At 42.1% G+C, this 20,476-nt stretch overlaps 3 protein-coding genes across 3 annotated transcripts in view; 2 read left to right on the top strand and 1 right to left on the bottom strand.

Moving 5' to 3' along the window:
* The window catches only part of rpl9 (ribosomal protein L9), a 337,328-nt gene that overhangs the window by 18,267 nt on the left and 298,585 nt on the right, over window positions 1-20,476 (top strand). The gene's annotated exons all lie outside the window — the stretch shown is intronic.
* On the bottom strand, window positions 25-15,436 carry wdr19 (WD repeat domain 19). The gene is made up of 36 exons (XM_079278945.1): window positions 15,349-15,436; window positions 12,298-12,389; window positions 12,142-12,207; window positions 11,925-12,050; window positions 11,657-11,772; window positions 11,437-11,552; window positions 11,027-11,107; window positions 10,712-10,824; window positions 10,437-10,610; window positions 10,271-10,341; window positions 10,016-10,188; window positions 8,547-8,667; window positions 8,332-8,438; window positions 8,092-8,208; window positions 7,735-7,890; window positions 7,356-7,503; window positions 6,909-7,122; window positions 6,419-6,578; window positions 6,173-6,283; window positions 5,533-5,642; window positions 5,362-5,419; window positions 4,743-4,889; window positions 4,440-4,522; window positions 4,273-4,356; window positions 4,037-4,183; window positions 3,526-3,650; window positions 3,332-3,441; window positions 3,125-3,193; window positions 2,955-3,032; window positions 2,739-2,835; window positions 2,518-2,642; window positions 2,219-2,300; window positions 1,985-2,135; window positions 1,091-1,214; window positions 913-989; window positions 25-295 (listed from the first exon to the last, which is right to left on the bottom strand). Exons 1-36 carry the CDS (start codon window positions 15,352-15,354, stop codon window positions 181-183), a joined length of 4,050 nt encoding a protein of 1,349 aa, XP_079135071.1. The 5' UTR covers window positions 15,355-15,436; the 3' UTR covers window positions 25-180.
* LOC306784586 (uncharacterized protein) overlaps window positions 18,060-20,476 on the top strand; it is a gene marked incomplete at both ends in the record, with an annotated part of 7,763 nt that continues 5,346 nt past the window's right edge. Inside the window, 4 exons of the mRNA XM_079278617.1 lie at window positions 18,060-18,231; window positions 19,057-19,145; window positions 19,263-19,395; window positions 19,984-20,199. Of these exons, the coding sequence (XP_079134743.1) occupies window positions 18,060-18,231; window positions 19,057-19,145; window positions 19,263-19,395; window positions 19,984-20,199 (610 nt within the window). The remainder of the gene's footprint in view (window positions 18,232-19,056; window positions 19,146-19,262; window positions 19,396-19,983; window positions 20,200-20,476) is intronic.

The following is a 20,476-nucleotide window of genomic DNA, read 5'->3' as shown; positions in this document are numbered from 1 at the left end:
TGTTCTGATTTATTGTCTGTTGAATATCGGCATATCAAGCATCTTTGAAATTCAGTTACTTCACTAATCCCATCATTCAAAACCAAAAGCTGGATATCAGCCATCCAAAATATATATTTGACATTTAAACAAATAGAAAAAGACATGACATCTATATACATGTGATTTGTTGTTTTTTCTTCATTGATCCAGTTCATCAGTCTGCAGGTATTTGGAACAATCAGGAATCTTCTTCATCTGTTTGACACTCACAGTGTCGGAGCACATCGGACACACCGTCTCTGTTTCCAGCAACCTGGACACACCAACGGTGCAGTGTACGTTTGTTAATGTCACAATGAATGAGAGAAGTGCCTCACCAGTGCTTAAATACACTTGATCGCCTCCTGGCAGAGAGTTGGATGAGAAGATCGATACCACTCATTGACCCTTTTTTTCAATCTTCTCATCTAACTCTAGGCAAGAAAGCCAATAAGCGTATTTCCCAAATATCAAACTATCACTTTGAAGTCAAGGAATCCTAAAAAGAGGTATGGGATGTAAGTGAACTCACACTGGGTCTAAGCCGGAAGTATTTTACATTTATTTGATTGTAATGGAGCATCTCTGTTATCAATAATTAACATCAGACTGTCATCAGTAAGCCAGCTCTCTCGATAACATTTTGTGATTTTGTCTATAAATCTGGACCTTTATAACGATGGTGTCACAATGACGTAATGACCCTTCCTTCTTTCTTATCTTCCTTGTTTGAATTGAGAAATAAAAATGATGCCAGTCCTGTAAACCAGCAAACTGCTACTGACGAATGAACTCTGTATAATAAGCTTTCTGAATTAAGAGAAGTACCTCAACCTTCCATATATCTGTATATGGACGACTTAAAAGAACAGATGGAAAAAGTTCACTTACAGAATGAACTGAGAGTAGAGCGCTGGGAATTCACAGTGAGGACACACACACCAGTCTTCTTTCAGCATGTGACGGCCCTGAGAGAACGAGCAAAGGTACAGCGGTCAAACGATGAAAACACAAGTACAGGGGAAAGTATTTTGTCCAGCGAGTGTGTGAAGTGATGAAGTGTTTGTACCGTGGAAATGCAGTAGGGCAGGTTGTTCTTGCAGGACATGCACAGCAGTTCGTTCTGTGGCAGCTGAAAGCCACAGAAGGGACACGGAGTAGTTTCTTCCTCCAGCTCCGACGTGTCTGGACGTCTGTGACGGGGCCACATATGTAGAGAGAGAGAGGATGAAGGAGGCAAGAGTTAGACGGATGAGGTGAAACACACACACATGGGGAAAAAAGGACTTTTTTCACTTGTGTCCAGATTGTTTGGTGACGAGCGTCCAAAGGCACGAAGTGACAGGAGGATCCAGGGACATGCCCCCCGGAAATTTCTTTTAAATCAGCAATTTGGTGCATTCTGGCCATGATATTTATCCCTAGCAAAGGCACCAATGCTAATTCTCTCCTTTCTTAACAATTAGTACATTTATCAACTTAAAAGGCAACCAGAATCTATATGTCAGTAAAGAACAAAGTTCAAATTCTTGTTCCTTTCATATCAACATATGTAACTGCACACTGACTGATGGACACTGGTACTCCAGTAGTACACTGAACAGACACTTTCCCAACAGGCAAAACGAGCTATAGAACTGTAGAGCATCCCTTATGCTGTGAACGAGGCCGGTTCCAGGCATGGGCACTGGAGGCAACTGTTGCTAACAGCGTACGGCAAAGGTTTCTGGGAAAACTCGTGCTTGTGAACTTCAGTTCCACATGACCTGTAAAATCTTCTTTTCGCGTTAGAGGTAAAGATACTAAAAGGACTATGACGTACCAATAATAACAATTCACTTATGACGTCAGTCCTGTCGACGTAGCTCAGCCAACCATGCATATGTGTGAAGAGAGAAAGAGGGAGGTCGGGAGTGAGCAGCAGGAAATGAAAACGGGAGGTGTGAACATTGTGGACCCTCACCGAACCATAGCCTCGATCTTCTTTCTGTACTTTGGGTCGATCTCGTTTCGGTACTCTGGTCTCATCAGCATGGCGGCGAAGCTGAAGGCGGAATTCTTCAGTCCGGCGCGGTGACATTCGATGACCGCCGACGTCAGAATAGGAACAACATCTACACAAACACACGATGACACTGCTGAATAGAACTGAACTGATCGATTCATGGACTGAACAGCAGATTCTCTGTGGACTCACGAGCTGGAAACTTGCTGATGTTGTTGCTGACACGAATGAGCATGCGCGCCCCTTTAAGGTGGTCTCCCCTCTTTACATGGACCTACAACATATCATTTACAAAGTCAGACACACTCACGTCATGTTAACATTGAGAAACTTCATCAAGTAAAATTCAAGTTTTAGCAAAAAATTTATCAGACAAAAATGACTTCCCAAAAAAACACTTTATTCAAAAATCCTAGTCAGTCTGTGAACAAAGCGATTCACCATGATGACAGTAAACAAGGGGAGCGAGCACATCGCAGGAGAGTGCTGACCTTGACCAGCAGGTAGGAGTGGAGGATCATTAGATTGGTGGCCATCTCAGCAGGGATTTTAATCTTCTGGGCCTGCAGCTCCGTGTACATGCTGAACAGCACGTCATGAGCGTTGCGGTAGTTCCCTGTAGGAAAAACAGAAGCAGGAAACACAACATACGATTAAACATGCGTGTATGATTACGGTACTACGCCATTGGCACATTGGAATACGTTTGTACCGGCACACTGCTCCTCTCTGGCGATGATGATGGCGGTGCGAGCAGCCTCCCTGTACAGCTGCAGAGCCATATACAGACGGAACAGGTACTTGGCATCCTGGGAAGAGGAAGTAACGATTAAGTTATCCATCACAAGTGTGATGAACAGTGTCACTCAGGGTCAGAATCACAGACAGTCACAGGGTGAAGTAGGGCTGCAGCTTCCATTCTGATTACCTTGGGCATACCGTCGCTCTCTCCCATCAGGTAATCTATCAGCTGATTGGTCAGAGAACTGTCCCTTGCCTGACCCACCTGGAATACACACGCAGCCAAAACACTCGACTTAGTGCTCACATCATCCTGAACATGCACTGGGATATTCGAGTGTGTCGCTCTGCTCTCACCGTCTCTATAGCCATCTCAACAGCCATGTTGTCGTCAGTGTTGGGACACTTCAGGAAGTGGTTCAGGGCCTGAGCAACAAAGACAGAAGACACTGACTAATTGGTTGGAACCTGGTGGATGGGCCAGAGTGAGTCAATGTCCAGGTCAACCGGTGATTGTACCGATGAATTAAGTTATATAAGTAAGACATAAAGGAGCATTCTCACTCTGCTGTACTGCCCACACTTCTGGAAGAACTTTCCAGCCTGCAGGTGCTTCTTTTCTCCCTCAAAGTAGAGAGCAATGCTCTGGTAGTCCTCCTGCGTCGCCTCAGGACCTGATGAACACACACACAGTCACACACACCGTTTCATTAGCAAATACTGCAACGGGTCATAAAGTTGGACCCATTCAGACTGACCAATGATGTCCGCATAGACCTCCATTTGCCCGTGCTGCTGTGCCAGTTGGAAAGCTTCGTCGTTGCACTGAGACAGCACCAGGAAGTGGATGGCTGAGCCGTAGTCGTTCAACCCCAGGAAGAACCTGAGGCAGGCACAAACACATCAGGCCAATTACACACATGGGGGAAAAGGAGCAGAGGGAAAGGATTGGAGATGAAACAAATAGCTGAGTCAGACAATGATTTGGCAACAGCAATGTTAATGGTTTAAGTCATCTATCAATCAAGGACGCCAACATCTGCTCCAGGTCTTCACGTGCTATTTGCATCTTGCCTCTTTATATCATTGTAAATGGAATATGTTTGAGGCTGCTGTGTTTTTGGACAAAAACAAGCAATTTGAAGACTTCAGCTTGTGATAGTGTGATCTGTATTTTCAACCATTAGTATGAGTAACATTTGGGATATGTCAGTAGAAAAGCCAAATTAGGTAAGTGCGATACTATTTGGCTGTGGTTGTTTGTCCTACCTGGCCACCATCTTCGCGCCGTCGATGCTCTGTGTCTCCCTGACGATGCGTACGGCCTCCTCTGGGCTGTTCAGGTGGTCCAGCAGCACGCGTATCACGTTGTCCCAGTCCTTCGCACTCTCATAGGCCTGTGCAGCGTCTTTATACCTGGGGCACGCAGCACACATTACATTGGCTTCTTATTTAATGGCATCATTTTCTCCAAAGTCACGGACATTCACGCGCTGAGAACTTACTTGCCGTCCGCCTCCTTGGCTTTGGCGTACTGCAGGTGGATCTTAGGAGAGGAGACATGTGGGAGCAGCTCTCCCACCTTCGCCCTAAGTACGGAGTGACATAAAGTGGAACGGTTTCCAGGAGGAGAGATGACGTACAGGTCTGTCTGTGTTGGCGTTTGTCTCACCAGTTCTTGTAGCGAATGTAGACGGATGCGGCCTTGTCATAATACTGTCCTTTTTCATAGAGCTGAGCGGCTTCAGGAAATTGCTGTAAGAGAGGGAAGAAAAAAACACATAAGACGGCGTGAACAAAAAGACACTTAAAAACACTACCTGATGCTCAGATACATGCAATACTGCAGGAGAAACACACACTGTTAAAAACACAAACGCATCAGATGACTGTCATCCACCGCGCGCCTATGACAGGAGGCTTTACCAAAACACACAGTTTAGAGCGTTAGAGTATAGAGCGAAGGCCTCTCTACCTTCATGCTCTCCAGGATGGCTCCACACTCCTTCTTGAGGACTCTGCTTGGGTGCTGAATTGCCTGAGCGGCTCCTCTCCTGATGTTACCCATCCTGATGGACATCCTGGCTACGCCGGCTTTACACGCCTCGTCGTGCTCCTGGAACTGCACAGCGAGGGGCAAATGGAGGAAGGTGAGGCCAGTGCAAAGAGGAGACTTCAAAACTAAGTACAATCAGAATAATATAATTGTGAGCAGCACTACTGGAGTGCAAGCACAAATCATGAAAAAGAGAATCTGAAAGGATCTCAGCCTGACATACAGCACCTGCCTGAATGCTCACTGTTCCTTGAAAATACAAACAGAGTGGAGCAGACAGCAGGAGATTTATATCCGAGCTAAAACGTGGACTGAACACGCCATTGGTTATAAATCACAATAATAGGTTTTTTATGCTTCAAAAGAACTGATAAATCACAAGTGTTGTAAGTTCACAGTTTGACAGCTGGTGAGGTCACATGTGGTAGGAATAGAGAAAATCTCAAGAATCCATAGAAACAAGCTGTCATGCTCACAGCTTCAGACTTCTTATTCCGTTATCACTGTGGACAGTTGAGATCAGATACATTGCACTTACTGTATTATTGTGGGTCATGCCTTTTTCATAGTGTGCTAGAGCATTCACATAGTCGCCACTACAAAGAGAGAGTGAGAGAGGTTTAAGACACAGTGTAGATGAATCAGCTCTACTGAATGGTGTCTGACAGCGTGTGTGTGTGTGTGTGTGTGTGTGTAGAAAGGTACTTACATAAACTCCAGATGCACAGCGTATTCTTTAGATATAAAGGGAATTTGGTCTTCTGCTAACCTCTTTGCTAACATAAGAGCGCTGTCCCATTGCAACAGGTCTCTCCTCATCTAAAACACACACACACACACACACACACACACACACACACGCACACGCACACACACACACAGCAAGCACTGCTGATTAATTCATTCATTAATGACAACATCTAATACAGACGTTTTGTCACAATATCAGCTTTCACCTTCAAGATTATCACGGTCAAAAGCGTAGTTATTGCATAGTATGCGTACTGTACTCTTTATGCATTTATGATTTTTTTATTACATCCTATATATACTATGACCTTTTTTTATATGGAGTCAGTCTCAGTATTATTGAATGCAAAAAGAAAGGATCCACAAATGTATTTTGTGATTTATATATAAATGACTCTCCATAAAAACACAAAAAAAATTAGCATTATATTACATATTACATATATATTTTTAATGCAGACACAGATATTTTTAGTTTTAAGTAAATGTAGAAATCCACAAATTGTATTGAAAAATATCTTCATTTTCATCAAAAACAAATATTTGGATGTTGTTTATATTCATAAACAAACTGTTGAACCTGTATTTGTGTGCTTTACCTCCAGGGCAGCGATTGGGCAGCCTGAGGACAGATACAGGTCCTGGGCCAGGTTGTAGTCACCGAGAAACATGGCCAAATGTCCTGCCCGTAAATTCATGTCCTCTATACCCTGGACAGGAAGAGACAGAGAGACAGCGAGAGAGACAGAGAGAGGGGGGGCAGGGGTGTAAGAGAATAGTCTCACTGAAACGATTGTTATCAAGAGGGTGTGAGTCATGAGCCATGGATTGTGTGTGACTTGTACCTGGATGCCCTGCAGTGACAGGACCATGCCCACATTGCTACTCATGCGGTAGACCTGGATGGCCAGTTCGACCTCCATGTGGACCAGACAGGCTTTGCCCACCTCTACCCAGTCTGTGTTACTACCTGCAGACTTACACAGACCACATGCGTCATGGAACCTGGACAGGAATACAGACAGACACACACACACACACACACACAGTAGTACACATTATTCACCTCTTAAAAACGAGCTTTTGTATGAAGGGAAAGCCATCTCACTGACTACTCCTGTAAAGTGTTTTAACAAAGCATTGACAGTCCTGTTTCACTGCATCTTGCTAAATATGTCCAGAAGAAACCAGTTTATGCATATTTAAATAAGGTGCTGGAAGTATCCATGTGTGCGGACGTCTATTCCACTAGTTGACAAACATACAAAAGGTAACATAGATACATCCCTTCGTCCATCAGAAGCACACATCTTCAGTATATCCAACATGGCTGACCTCTTGAGCATCAGCGCCTGGGCGAGCTGCTTGCCGAGCTCCGGCTGTGGCCCCGTCGGTGTGCCGGTAGCGTTCTTGAGGAAGGAGTGTGTGCTCAGAGCCACTTCACTGGTGTTGCCGCTCGCCGTCTGACATGTCAGCTCCCCGTTGTGCAAAAGCAAAGGCTTCTGGGAAAAGAGGAGTGCGGTGCTCCCCACCAACACCACCCGGGGGCCTAGGCAGCGTGAATGAAAGAGAAGTGGAAGAAAGTAAAGCTTGAAATAATGGCCCTGCTATCTCTTGCCAACATTTACATCACAGCACAACAGTATCAGGAGTACTTTAAGGGGGCTATAACCCAGATATATTTGGCACTATGTAGCGCTAGATGATATTATTTTGTTGATTTACTTATTCAAAGGTATGCATTGTGAGATGTGAGCGTGCGATGGAGTGGCATCGCCCTACCATATATGGTGGTTTTGTGCAGGGCGTAGGTGTAGACCTTGTCATCATCATAAGCCACAAACACTCCTCGGTCAGCATGCCAGTTGTCCCACAGCACCCCTGTGATGGTGGGGGAGAAGTTGGGGAGCTCAAAGCAGGAGTCTGTTGCCTGGATAGGACACACACACACACACTTTTTTTTATACTTTATTATCAGTATTACTTCATCTTACCTCCATTAAATATGAATGGATTTTGTCTTACCATGATATTTCATCACTGGATATGTGATAACCTAGTTTCAACAGAGTGCAAAGAACCTCGGAGTACATTGTGTGTGTGTGTGTATCTGTGTGTGTGTGCACGTGCACAGATGTGTCAAGTAACCACATGTACTGACATTCGTAGGGGAGAGCAGGAAGCCGCCGTTCTTGTCGTCGATGAAAACTAGCCGCGTGCCATTAAGGTCTGGGAACACTTTCCTCACTGCGACCGAGTGGCTGTAGCTGCTCACAGTTTCCCAGTCCTCCACCAGGATGCACACCACATTACCCGACTGAGAAACAGAAAGACGACAACGTCCGTTAGAAAGAGAGAGGCAGGGATAAAGGGAGGGGAAGATGACGAAAAGAGAACTTCCATTCGTCACTTGAGGAGCGGCTTGATTAAGCTCAACAGTGTCCTCCTGCTTTGTCCTGCTAAAAAAAAAAAAAAAAATGTCGTGGACTGACTGAGGCGAGGACGTGCTGAGCCTTACATCAGTGCCGAAGTAGAGGAAATCAGCGGTGAGTGCGTGGCAAAGGATCCGACCTTTCCTCTCATCGTCTGGAAACAACTTCATCTGCTTCTTCTCATCCTGGTCTTTGCCTTCGATCTACACACACACACACACACACACAGACCTGTCAGTATGTTGACGCTTAAAAACAACAGTGAGCAATGAAGCCTGCTCAATAATCCATCAACTGGTCAATAAAAAAGAGAAACACCAACTCACCATGTGCAGCTGCACTTTTCCCTCAAACAGCGCTGCTGCGTAGTCCGAGTTAAGGCACATGCTGGCTATCGTCCCCAAATACTCAATGTCTTTCAGCTGATGAAAACCTGAGTGACACAGAGCGATGCTTTACATGATTAAACAAATGTTAACGGACAACATGAGTCATGGTTAACACATCACACACACACACACACACACACACACACACACACCAGGTTCCCGGTCCACCAGGGCGTAGAACCAGGCTCTGTTGTTCATTCCCACAGCCACGTGGAACGGTCCCATCGCAATGAAAGTAGGCTCTACTTCCACTTGTATGGCCACGGGACTCTCCTGAAAGACACGGTGCATCAAAGAGGAAGTGAGGGTGGTTTACCCCCAGCTGTGGAACACTGTTGGCTCAGTCTTTCAGACAGTATCACTTATTTTGTGTCCAAACACAAAGTGAATATAGAATGAATATTTCAGCATGAAGCATGAACACTCCTGGAACGTTGGTAATGATCTTACATCTCTTACTTTTGGCACAGAGATGTTTTTTTGCTGCGTTTTGCAGGAGCGGCGCAGCAACCAGCGGCGTTACTAACGTCACTACATTTCTCTGTAGCCTGGTGGTACCGTCGCTGCTTTCTGAATCAAATAGCTTTTCAGTTGCTTAGCTCTGTTATTGATCAAATAGTGAGGTGGTGACGCAACATTTTCCCATTTTTGCATTCTGAAGCTCAAGCACAGCAGAGATTTCTACCGCAGTCTGGAATAAAACTGCTAAGGATCAGTACACGGATGTGTACGTGTGGCCGACAGTGTGAGTGACATCTCGTACCGATCCTTGGACTCGTCTCCGCTGCAGGAAATACAGACACGCACGCTTGTGTTTACTTGATGGAGAGGAGGCAGAGGGTGAGGATGGAGAGTAATTAATCCTGAGGGAGGTGTAGACCTACACATACATAGAGAAGATATACTTGCTTGGGCAATAGTGCTGCACACATCTGCACTCGTCTTAAAACAATACATAGCCAACATACATTTCAGTTGTACACCTATTAATACATTGGTAAAAGTCATAGAGACAGAATACACTTCCTGTGAACTCCAAAAACAGAGATTGGCCGTTTTTCTTATTGAATTGTGTTGTTGACGTTGAGAGGAAGTGGTTGCTTCCACATGTACTAGCTCTGTAAGTGTGCATTGATGGTTGAATATAAAATATACATTCTAGTTTATATTATATCACAAATTATATTCTTAAATGATTACATAATGTTCGGCACATATATGTCTATATTATATATTTGTTTGTTATATATTTTTTATATTCACGGCACTGACTGACCTTTCTGCTGCTGTGCCCCTGAAACACTGAACATTTGTGCTTCTGTCCCGTGAACTCTCAGTAGAAATACATATTTTTTTATTCACTAGATTCCAAGATACACAGCTTCCCATTTCTGCCACACTGATTTTATGGCCATGAATAATTTTCTTGCAAAAAAAACCCCAATTGCTGCATCAAACCTTCTCTAACCCTGAAACTAAAATACATTTAGTGAACTGTGCAGCCTTGGTGGAGGTATGCTCTTTACAAATTATTTCTTGTTGTGTTGCTGTATTCATTCAATCCCTCTCTAAGGAAATCTAGTGCGAGTACTTCAGTGTGGGGGCGTGTATTTAGCCTCACCCCCTCCACCTGGTTGGACACAGTGACCTCCAGCAGAGAGGTGAGGTAGGCCAGCCGGGTACCAAAGCTGCCACCCAGGATGGGCAGCTTGGTCAAGAAGACATGGAGCGTCCCTTTCTGTGTGGAGACGGCCAACAGCTGGCCGTCGTCCGTCCAGTCCAGCTGGTCCAGACCTGGAGGAGGAGAGGGAGAGGCGGATGAAGGAGAAGTGGCTGCTGCGTTTGATAGGAGGCTGAAACCGAGGAACTGTCTCACCTTTAGTCTCGTCATCCAGCTGAACTACATTGCTGATATCTTTGAGCTCGGACAACTCGTGGATCTTTATGCTGCAACAAGAAACACAGGGCGTTACTCTTTTTACTTTAAAACAAAACAAATAAAAGGATTGGGTGTGCCGTTTCTTTTCAAAGCCTGTGTGTACCTGTTGTCCCCGCAGGAGGCTGCCTTGTTTATTGCTGGTGAGATGGCCACACTGTTGAGAGTATCTCTATGGTTGTGAGCCTGATAGAGCTCCTGCCCAATCTCCCTGATGTGAGTGGAGATAACCACAAAGTACCCATGGGAGAAGCCGATCAGTATATACCCATCCCCGTACCTTGAAGAGACACGCAGAGGAAGAGAACTAACCTTAGGACAAACACCTCACTGCCATGATTGGGTACTAGTGTCTGGTCATTGTGTGATCATGTGCAGTACCAGCGATAGGAGACGATGTGCCCGTAGTGCCGCTGGAAGGTCAACTCTATCCGGTTTTCAGGGTCGTTGATATTGAAAAGCATCAGGATCTTCTTGTCCACAGACAAACTCACCTGAAGGGTTAATAAATGCAGGACGGTAAACACATGCCATGAAGTTCAAACATCTTCATATCAACTTTAAATCTGCGTAAAATTTGGACAGTTCTTCACAATGAAAGTACTTAGACGATGGTGAATATTTTGGCCCGGTACGATAAAAGTAAACATGTGACACTTCACAACTCAAGACACTAAAAACAACATATAAACTTACAGTGTTCTCTCCTTGCCCGGACCTTTCATCGGTCTTCATCACTGAAAAGTTAATCTCAGCAGGCTCACCGCGAAGTGTTGTCTGGAAAAAGAACAGAGCGATGGACAACATCTCCATTATTCCTCTTCCTCCACTAAGTGATACAATGCTGTTCTGTCATTCTTCAAAAATATGTCATCTTAAATTTGTTTACCTTTTCATTCTCTATCACATACAGTACGATCACTGCGTGATTACTTTTAGTATTCACTATTGGTTGCTCATAATATGAGTAACTTAGACACCTGAGCATATGCGGGTGCTGTACTTATTTAAATCCGGCCAGATGACACCAACAGTGAAATGGTCCTAATCTGATGTTAAAGCGGTGCTGCATGTGTGTTGATGCACTAACGCGTAGGTGCGGCTACCTGTCTGATGGTGTCCCCCTCATGATTGCTGATGCTCAGCGTGTTGTCATCACTTCCCAGAGCCAGTAGATTCTGAACACTCCAGCACCCACAAGTGATCTTCTTGGTGTGTTTACCTGCGTGGTGTGAGAGAGGTTCAGACAAGCAATATAGCAGAAGTGACTACAAACTCACAAAACCACGAACAACAGTCTGTGCAGTGGTGCTGTGTGTATATTACCCAGCACAGGGATCTTGCGTGAGGTCTGCTGATTGTATATCAACAGATTCCCTTTGACTGTCCCAACTGCTAACAACGGACCCGTCTTTGACCACAAGATGAAGGACATCTGATCTCTGTTGAAACAAACTCAGGGTATTAGGAGTGATTACAAATATTTTCATCTCTCATTATGGTCTGGAATTATGAATTATGGCATCAGATTTCCAGAGATTTAAGGCGAGGTTATCGTCCCCCTCTCTCGAAATGTGACGCTTGCTCGTCATACCTCATGCCGCTTTCTATCTGGGATGTTTTATTGACGCTGGCATCCCAGAGGTAGATGGAGCTGGATTTTGCAGCTATCACTGCCAAGATGTCCCCATCTTTATCCCAGTCCATCCCAACACAGCGCCTAAGGGGAGTGGGAGTTAAGAGGGCAAAGTGAAAAGGGAACTTTCTGTGAAATACTTTTGAACAGACAAAAATGGCGTTCTCACACTTACCCCGGAAGGTTGAGTTCAGACCACTTGTGTCCATGTCGATCAAATATTTTCACTGAGTTGTCCTGTCTGTATGATTAGAAATATCACGCACGTTTGGTACTGCGCTGATGTAAATCTTGTATAAAGAGAACTAGATTATTACATTTTTTTACTCACCCTGCAACAGCGATGTAATTACCAAGCGTCTTCTGCCACTTATACAGTAGGCTAGAACCCGCCCAGGCTTTGTCAGTGAGGATGAAAACACTCTGTGGACACAATGATGAACTTTTAAGTCAGTTTTATTTGGAAAAAAAGAAGTAGCATTCATATGTTTCAAACAGTTTCCACTCATCCTAAGCAAGCGATGACTTCATGTCGAAATGAATTTGATCGTTGTGAGGAGTGCTACTCAGCAGGGGACAGCAGTTGTTTATCATTTCCTGTGGCTTTCCAGCAGATTTGTCAAGTCTATGAGAATAACTCAAGTGACATCACTTTAGTAATTTTGGGTTGGGCTTGGAGACTGTTCATGTTGAACAGAAAGCCTGCATTTCAAACTGGGTGCATGGAGTTTGAACGATGTGGAGGAAGATGATATCGAATTGAGTTATGAGAAGTTCAGGATCCAGAGTTTGAGGAGTTTAAATAATAGTATTGATTCAAAGTCACAGGGTATCACGGCCTCTCTTGTTACCCAACTTTGTGATAATACCAAATCGCTGTAGTGGTCCTTTAACATGCAGTTGGTCTGGCAAAGCTTTTGTGCCCAAACTTTTTTCTCAATCTGTTTGATATCCAGTAATAAGCCTCAGTGCTCAAAGAAAACTCAAGTTTGCACAGTTTCTGTTTAAAGTCTAACCACAGAAATATCAAACAGTTAGCTGTATGTATAAAGCATGTGCTCTGGCAGGACTATATTTGATCCTACAGGTGTCCAGTCAAATGTATTTCGATCTATTTTCAATGGAATAAATAGAAAACAGTGACAAACATGCTTCTTCACTTGGCCTCAAACCATATCTTACTTGTAATTCATTTATAAAGTTGAAATTAGTTATGGATTTCACTAAAAATGCTCAAATATACGTTAAGCTGCTTAAAATGTTACACGGACAGTTGTGTGAATGATGTAAGCCACTACTTCGATACACTGTATTGTGTTAAACGTTATTCTGATCATTACTAGCCGAACAGCATACTTTCCTGTTGCCTGAATACCAGTGCTGTACTTAAGTCGTTTTTTTGGATATCTGTACTTTACTTCACTATTTATATTTCTGTTGACTTTTACTTTTACATCACTACATTTTGCAAAGAAAACTGATACTTCTACTCCGATACATTTCCCCTGAAACCTTCGTTACTCGCTACAAAATCAAATCTATCTTCAGAAACAAAATGAATCATGAGAGCAGCGTCGGGGAATGTGGTGGAACACAGACTGCAAGCAAGCAGGTTTGGTGAATCAGTGGTCCTAGCTTGCAAGTTAAATCATTGGTTAATCACGTTTATGCGCAATTGCAAACAAGTGCTCTCAAAGCCGCGGTGTTTTGATTCCCAGTGATGCCCAGGATGCTACATGCTATAGCTAGCGAGCGACTACATGAGTAGCATTCCACACAGGACGGGTAGTCTGTATATCCGTATATCCGTAAATATCCGTAGATATTTTAACGCAAACCACGATATTTTCCTAAACCTAACTAAGTAGTTTCATCGCCTAAACCTTAGTTGTTTCCTGTGAAGATGGAAGTTTATTTTGAAAATACAGTATGCATGTAACAAGCCAAAACAGACTCATGTTGCTGGACTTTTTCAGGAAAAACACACGAAAAGAGTAACTTTTAGTAAGATATAAATAAAACCGGGATGAATTTATATCTTTGTACAAAGAGAAGATCAATCTCATGTCTGTAAGTTAAATCAGCTATAATCACTCTTTTAAAGTGATTAGTGACTAGTCTAAAACATTTTAAAAAGGAATAACTTCAATAGAATCATTCTATACACTGTAGCTTCTTTACATTCTAATCGAATGTAAAGAAGTTGCATTCTAATACAATGTAACTTCTTTACATTCTCGAATTGTATTTTGAAGGTGAACAGGACATTTTTCAGTTTCAAGTAATGACTGGGTTGTTACTTTCGGTGCTGCTTTAGTATTGATCATGTTTTGATATTTAAGTCACGTTGTTCCTCTGATCAGATGGAGTTATGATGGTAGCAGTCGCCCAATTGCAGATTCAGCTTGAGCAAAACCTTTGCTTATTGTGTTCAAATCAGGCCCACAGGAGTTTACAAGGCAGGTGTCCTTTCTCAAAACACTGACCTGATGCATCAAGTGGATATGTTTTGCTGAACATAATATTATGCATTGGCCCTCTACATCCTCTAGTCGGAATGAGCATACTTATAAACGCAGTTACAACTCCTTCAAAGTGTCATATTGCTTTTCGGAGAAGTATGATGATAAGTTCATAGTAGATGCAAAAGTATACTTATGTACAATATATTATGTTGAACATTGTTGATCCTGAATGGATCACAGCCAACCCAATTATGTTCAACACAGCTCCATGTCCCTTGGTCATGGTGCCACAGCACTTAAAAGAATAAACTTCATAATTCTCAAAATTCTGACCCTTTGCTTTTTTATTAACATCATTTTCTTGTACTTTTACTTTCAATACTTAAGTACATTTAATATCAGAAAATTACTTTTGATACTTAAGTACAATACATATCAGATACTTTAAGACTTTTACTCAAGTAGTATTCTAATCGGTGACTTTTACTTTTACTGGAGTCATTTTCCAGTAAGGTATCTTTACTTTTACTCAAGTATGGCTTTTGGGTACTTTATACACCACCGCTGAATACACTGTATGGTGTTACTGAATAGCTTATCTGTCATTTGGGAAAACTGCGTGCTAAGTTACACTTAGAAACGAAAACCGCTAGTTGACTTTAATAACGCTTTAGCTAACAACATAGCTGCTTTAGCTAAATAGCTAACTATGCCCAATGCAATACGACAACATGACATGAGCTTGTTTTCAGGAGTTTGCTCATTAACGCTCCCGTTAGCAGTACTGTAGTTAGCTTAACATTAACGCTAGCTAGCTAAGTTAGCTGACTGAAGCCCGTCCATGTGATATAACTCAACACTGAGACCTTCAAACCTGAAGTAATGCTGGCATTGTAAAGTAATTTGCTGTTACCAACCTTCATCTTGATGGCGGTTTAATAATTTGAACTTCAAATCGTCGATTTGAAATCGACATTTTCAGTTCCACACAACTCTTGAGTGTATCCCACAGTGCTTCACTCTGAAGCGTCTGCAGAAGCTACGGCGATGTCATAGCAACAGCCATCAGCCAATGAGGTGGCTTAACATTGGGTCTCATGGACTTAAAGGGACAGTTCACCCCAAAATCAAAAAATACATATGTTTTCCCCCTTTTTCTACTGCAGTGCTATCAGATTGTTTTGGTGTGTATGGCCTGGTTTTGGAGATATCGGCCTTAGAGATGTCTGCCTTTTCACCAATATAATATGCTGTATAACAATTGGTTTGTGATGCTCAAAGCACCAAAAATACATTTGAAAAACTCAACAGCAATGTTTCTGACCAGAAAGTATTATCCAGTAGCTCAAGGTAATTCACAGAGATGTGGAAAAATAAACAACTTCATATTTTTTTTATATTGTGTCAAGTGAAAAGGTCTGCTGTGGAAATGGCCTCATATTATATATTCTTGAACAAAGTATGCCTTCAAAGTAAACAGAGACACTAAAAAAAATGGCATAGATTTGAAATGTACAAGGACTGAATCCTACAACCTAAAATTGAAGCACTAAACAGATTGTGAAGCTGAAACAACAGATGACGATCTCTCTACCTTCATTCCCTCTTTTGAAAAGTTGTCACAGAACCTCATATAAAGTGAGTCTTGAGGTATTATACTGTGTACATAGTCTCTGTGTGCGACCAGCTGTGTTTGCTGTGGAGATGTATTATATATTACAGTATATTGTCTCAGAGCGCCTGACAAGTATTCTAAACAGTAAACAACTGCAATAAACTGAAAGAGCAGATAAATAAATAAAAATACGGACATTTATTAGATGTTTTATGGAGTCCAACATGGCAAATAATGGAACTGATATTTCCTTTTTTTTAAAGCAACTTCATGCTCACTTAATATATGATCCCATCTGATGCATTGCTGCAAATCCAGCAGGCTGCAAGACTTGGCACTACGGATAAATAGTAAATCTGTGGAATCTCCCAGTGGTGAAAATGTTTGGGAAACTCAGCTTCTAGCTTCTATGTTACTTTCAAGCCATATTATAGTGCTCTTTCTTGGTGTACGTCTACATACAGTTAGCATATGTACTGTCTGAGTCTTTGTTTGGTGGCTGTAGGAGACAGGGTTTGCTGAAGTCAACCATATGTATTTAAACTTATGTGCAATGTAAAACAAAGCATGTCTGCTGGTCTTTCTTGCACCAATTACGAGCAATTTGCTTTCAATTCCATGGTGAATCCCTGCTTTATAGTTTCACATTAACATAATTCTCATCTTTCACTGGTAACAGACAAAGCTAATAGACACAAGTTTTAATTCTGTAAGTGTTGAATGAAAACTCACAATGTGGTGGTGGACATGGTGATCGGGTCAACATAGTTAAACGTTTAATGTGATTGGTTTCATGATGCAAAAGATACCAGAGAAATACAGAAATGTTGTATTACTGTAGTTTATTTTTGTTTTCTTAAGTGCTAAGTTTATTCTTCTTGTGAAATCTATACCAATATATTAGAGTGACATACATTTCATAAATTGCCAGTTGATTAAGGGATGCTGCCCTTTAAATTAGTTATTAATATATTACGTTTTCTAATAATCTAATTACTAACTGGAAATCATACTTCACTTACCAGTGGAAATAGGTTTCAATGGTGGCCAGAACACTGAACATGGTGACATAAAAAAAACTCAAGTACTCTACTTAAGTACAATTTTGAGGTACTTGTACTTTATCTTAAATTTTTAATTTTCCATTACTTTGTGCTTCTACTAAATATTGAACTTTCTTACTTCACTACATTTATTTTGACAGCATCAGATTTTTAACACAAAATATTAACAACAGATAACAACAATTCAATAACATTTTCCAGGACAACTGTTTCAATTTCCATGTAAGTGTTCACTTTTGCTCAGTTTCCATGACTTTTCCAAACCTGGAAAATGAAAAAATTAATTCCATGGTTTCCAGGTACCGTGGGAACCCTGCTGTAGTTCTTTGCTGATTCAGACTTTTATAAACCAAAATGTATTGTGCAATAAATATGATCTCTTGTTAAATGATGTGTCAGTGTGTGAAGTTAGTAAAAATGAAATGTCTCCACCATAACTATCTGCAAGAACAATAACACTATATATATATATATATATATATAATATTTAAATAACACTCTCAGTCAATTAACAACCAGTTACTGTCCCTACCAGCTGTTGTAGCTAAAGGCACATAGCTTTGACTTTTCTCTTATGGTGGATGGTGAGAATTACAGGCTTTCACGTGTTTATCACGTTTTCCTTTTCATACAACACAGGGCTGGTGGGTAGGATATAATAAATATGGTGTTTCAAACCCCCGTGCAGTAAGCGGCGGTATGCACCTGCTATCAGCTTGATATCCACTATTCAAACGATTCAAACCCGAGAGACGAAGGAGCGCAATATAAAAAAAGCGGAACGAAAAAAAGTAACTCGCTTACACAGTCGGGTCTTAACAGTGTGACATCCAGCGGAAGTAAACAACACAGCCGCTTGCAGCGTTCGCTGCTCTCACGTGTGGAGTTGGCTAGAAAACGATACCGTAGTCGTCGCGGAGGTAATTATTCCAGTTGAGAGTAAACAACAATGTCGTCAGTTGAGTATTTGAGAGAGTTTGTCAACGAGCGACTATCTGCTGCTGCTGAAGAAATATTCAGAGTTTTTGAAAAAACTATCTTCGAGTACGAGGAAGAGATCGACCGTCAGAGCAGACTGTTGGATATCGTTTGGAAACCTGTAATCAAGTTACACAGAATAGGTTTGTGCAAATTCATCATTGTAATACCACTAAACAGAGGAATTCCATTTAATCCAAATTGTTTAAAGGTGTACTGGTATTAATCAATGCTGCGTTCACGTGGATTCAGGCAGATGGTAGACAGCAAACCAGATATTTTTCCCATGATGGAATAAGATATATTTGATACAACTATTTAGTGACTACTGTTTTATTTGATTATTCACAGACTGAAGCGTTATATAGCTAAAACTGTGATTTATCTTGTAGCATCCCGGGTGAATAATGGTCTGTAGTCTTGAACTGATGGTCCATAAGTCTTCAATGAATCACACCTTGAACACACCGTAAGAACTTGTGCCTATATCGGCCAGGTGCTAAAATAATAAAACCGTATCCATCTTCCTTGTTAAATCACTTTTCCCGTACCCTTAGAGACTTTTCTAACTGCTTTCTCACGGCTTCTTACTTCCGGGTTATACCTTCAAAATAAAAGCGCAACAGGAAATGCACGAACTGCAGTGACAAAACGTCCAAAATAAAATACATAAAAAAGGAACAATCTATTTAAATACGCTACACATTCTCAGAGGTCCTTTACAATCTTAATAATCGATTGCAAACTTAAGCAACTATCTCCAGTGTGAGGGAGCTACGTAACATTCGGTTCTATTTATTCCAATACTGATGCCGGTATTCTCTTCCGGGTTCACCTAATTTTACCGTCCTCGTCCACTGTCATGATATCTGGTGTGCTGTATGCCTGGTTTCATGTGAATGCACTGTTTGCATTTTTCCTTCAACATCACAGTCGTATCCTATTTATGTTGCTCTCTGTCCCTCCAGAGCTCCCACAGCAACATGTCTGTAAGGAGGAGGAGGTTCTCTCCAACCAGCAGCTCTGTATTCAGGAGAGGAACTCCAGTCTGGACCAAGAGGACCCAGATCCTCCACAGATCAAAAAGGAACAGGAGGAACTCTGCACCAGTCAGGAGGGAGAGCAGCTTGAGCTGAAGCAGGAGACTGAGACCTTCATGTTGACTCCTAATGAGGAAAGTAACCACACTGAACCAGAACCAACAAGAGACCCCCAGCTCCTCTCCAACAACTGTCATGTAGCTGAGAGCCAAGATCAGAAAGGAAGCGAGCATGAAGACTCAGAATCAAAGAAAAGCAGAAGTCACTGTAACGATATTAACAACTGTTCAAAGACTTACAGTGATCCTCAAACAGGTAAAGCACTTTTACAATGTGACACGTGTGGAGAAGCTTTCAAGTTCAGGTCGCATTTCGACAAACACCTGAGAACCCACTCAGATGAGAAGTCGCATTCTTGCAGCTTCTGTGAGAAAAGATTCAGTAACATATCCTCATTGAAGACTCATCAAAAAATCCACACAAGTGACAAGCCGTATTCTTGCGAAACATGTGGAAAAGATTTCAGACGAAGAGGTGACATGTTGGTTCACACGAGAACACACACAGGTGAGAAGCCGTATTCTTGCAAAACATGTGGAAAAGATTTTGGACGTAGTAGTTTCTTGAGCGACCACATGAGAACACACACAGGTGAGAAGCCGTATTCTTGCAAAACATGTGGAAAAGATTTCAGACGAAGAGGTGACATGTTGGTTCACACGAGAACACACACAGGTGAGAAGCCGTATTCTTGCAAAACATGTGGAAAAGATTTTGGACGTAGTAGTTGCTTGATAGACCACATGAGAACACACACAGGTGAGAAGCCGTATTCTTGCAAAACATGTGGAAAAGATTTCAGACGAAGAGGTGACCTGTTGGTTCACACGAGAACACACACAGGTGAGAAGCCGTATTCTTGCAAAACATGTGGACAAGAGTTCAGACTTAAAGGTGACATGTTGGTTCACACAAGAACACACACAGGTGAGAAGCCGTATTCTTGCAAAACATGTGGAAACTATTTCAGACAAAGTAGTCACTTGAATTCCCACATGAGAATACACACAGGTGAGAAGCCGTATTCTTGCAAAACATGTGGAAAAGATTTTGGACGTAGTAGTTGCTTGATAGACCACATGAGAACACACACAGGTGAGAAGTCGTATTCTTGCAAAACATGTGGAAAAGATTTCAGACGAAGAGGTGACATGTTGGTTCACACAAGAACACACACAGGTGAGAAGCTGTATTCTTGCAAAACATGTGGACAAGAGTTCAGACTTAGAGGTGCCATGTTGGTTCACATGACAAGAGCCCACACTGGGGAGGAGCCGTACCTCTGAAA

The sequence above is a fragment of the Melanostigma gelatinosum genome, assembly GCF_949748355.1.
Source record: "Melanostigma gelatinosum genome assembly, chromosome: 11".
Lineage (NCBI taxonomy): Eukaryota > Metazoa > Chordata > Actinopteri > Perciformes > Zoarcidae > Melanostigma > Melanostigma gelatinosum.
This window is presented reverse-complemented; position numbering and strand designations above follow the sequence as displayed.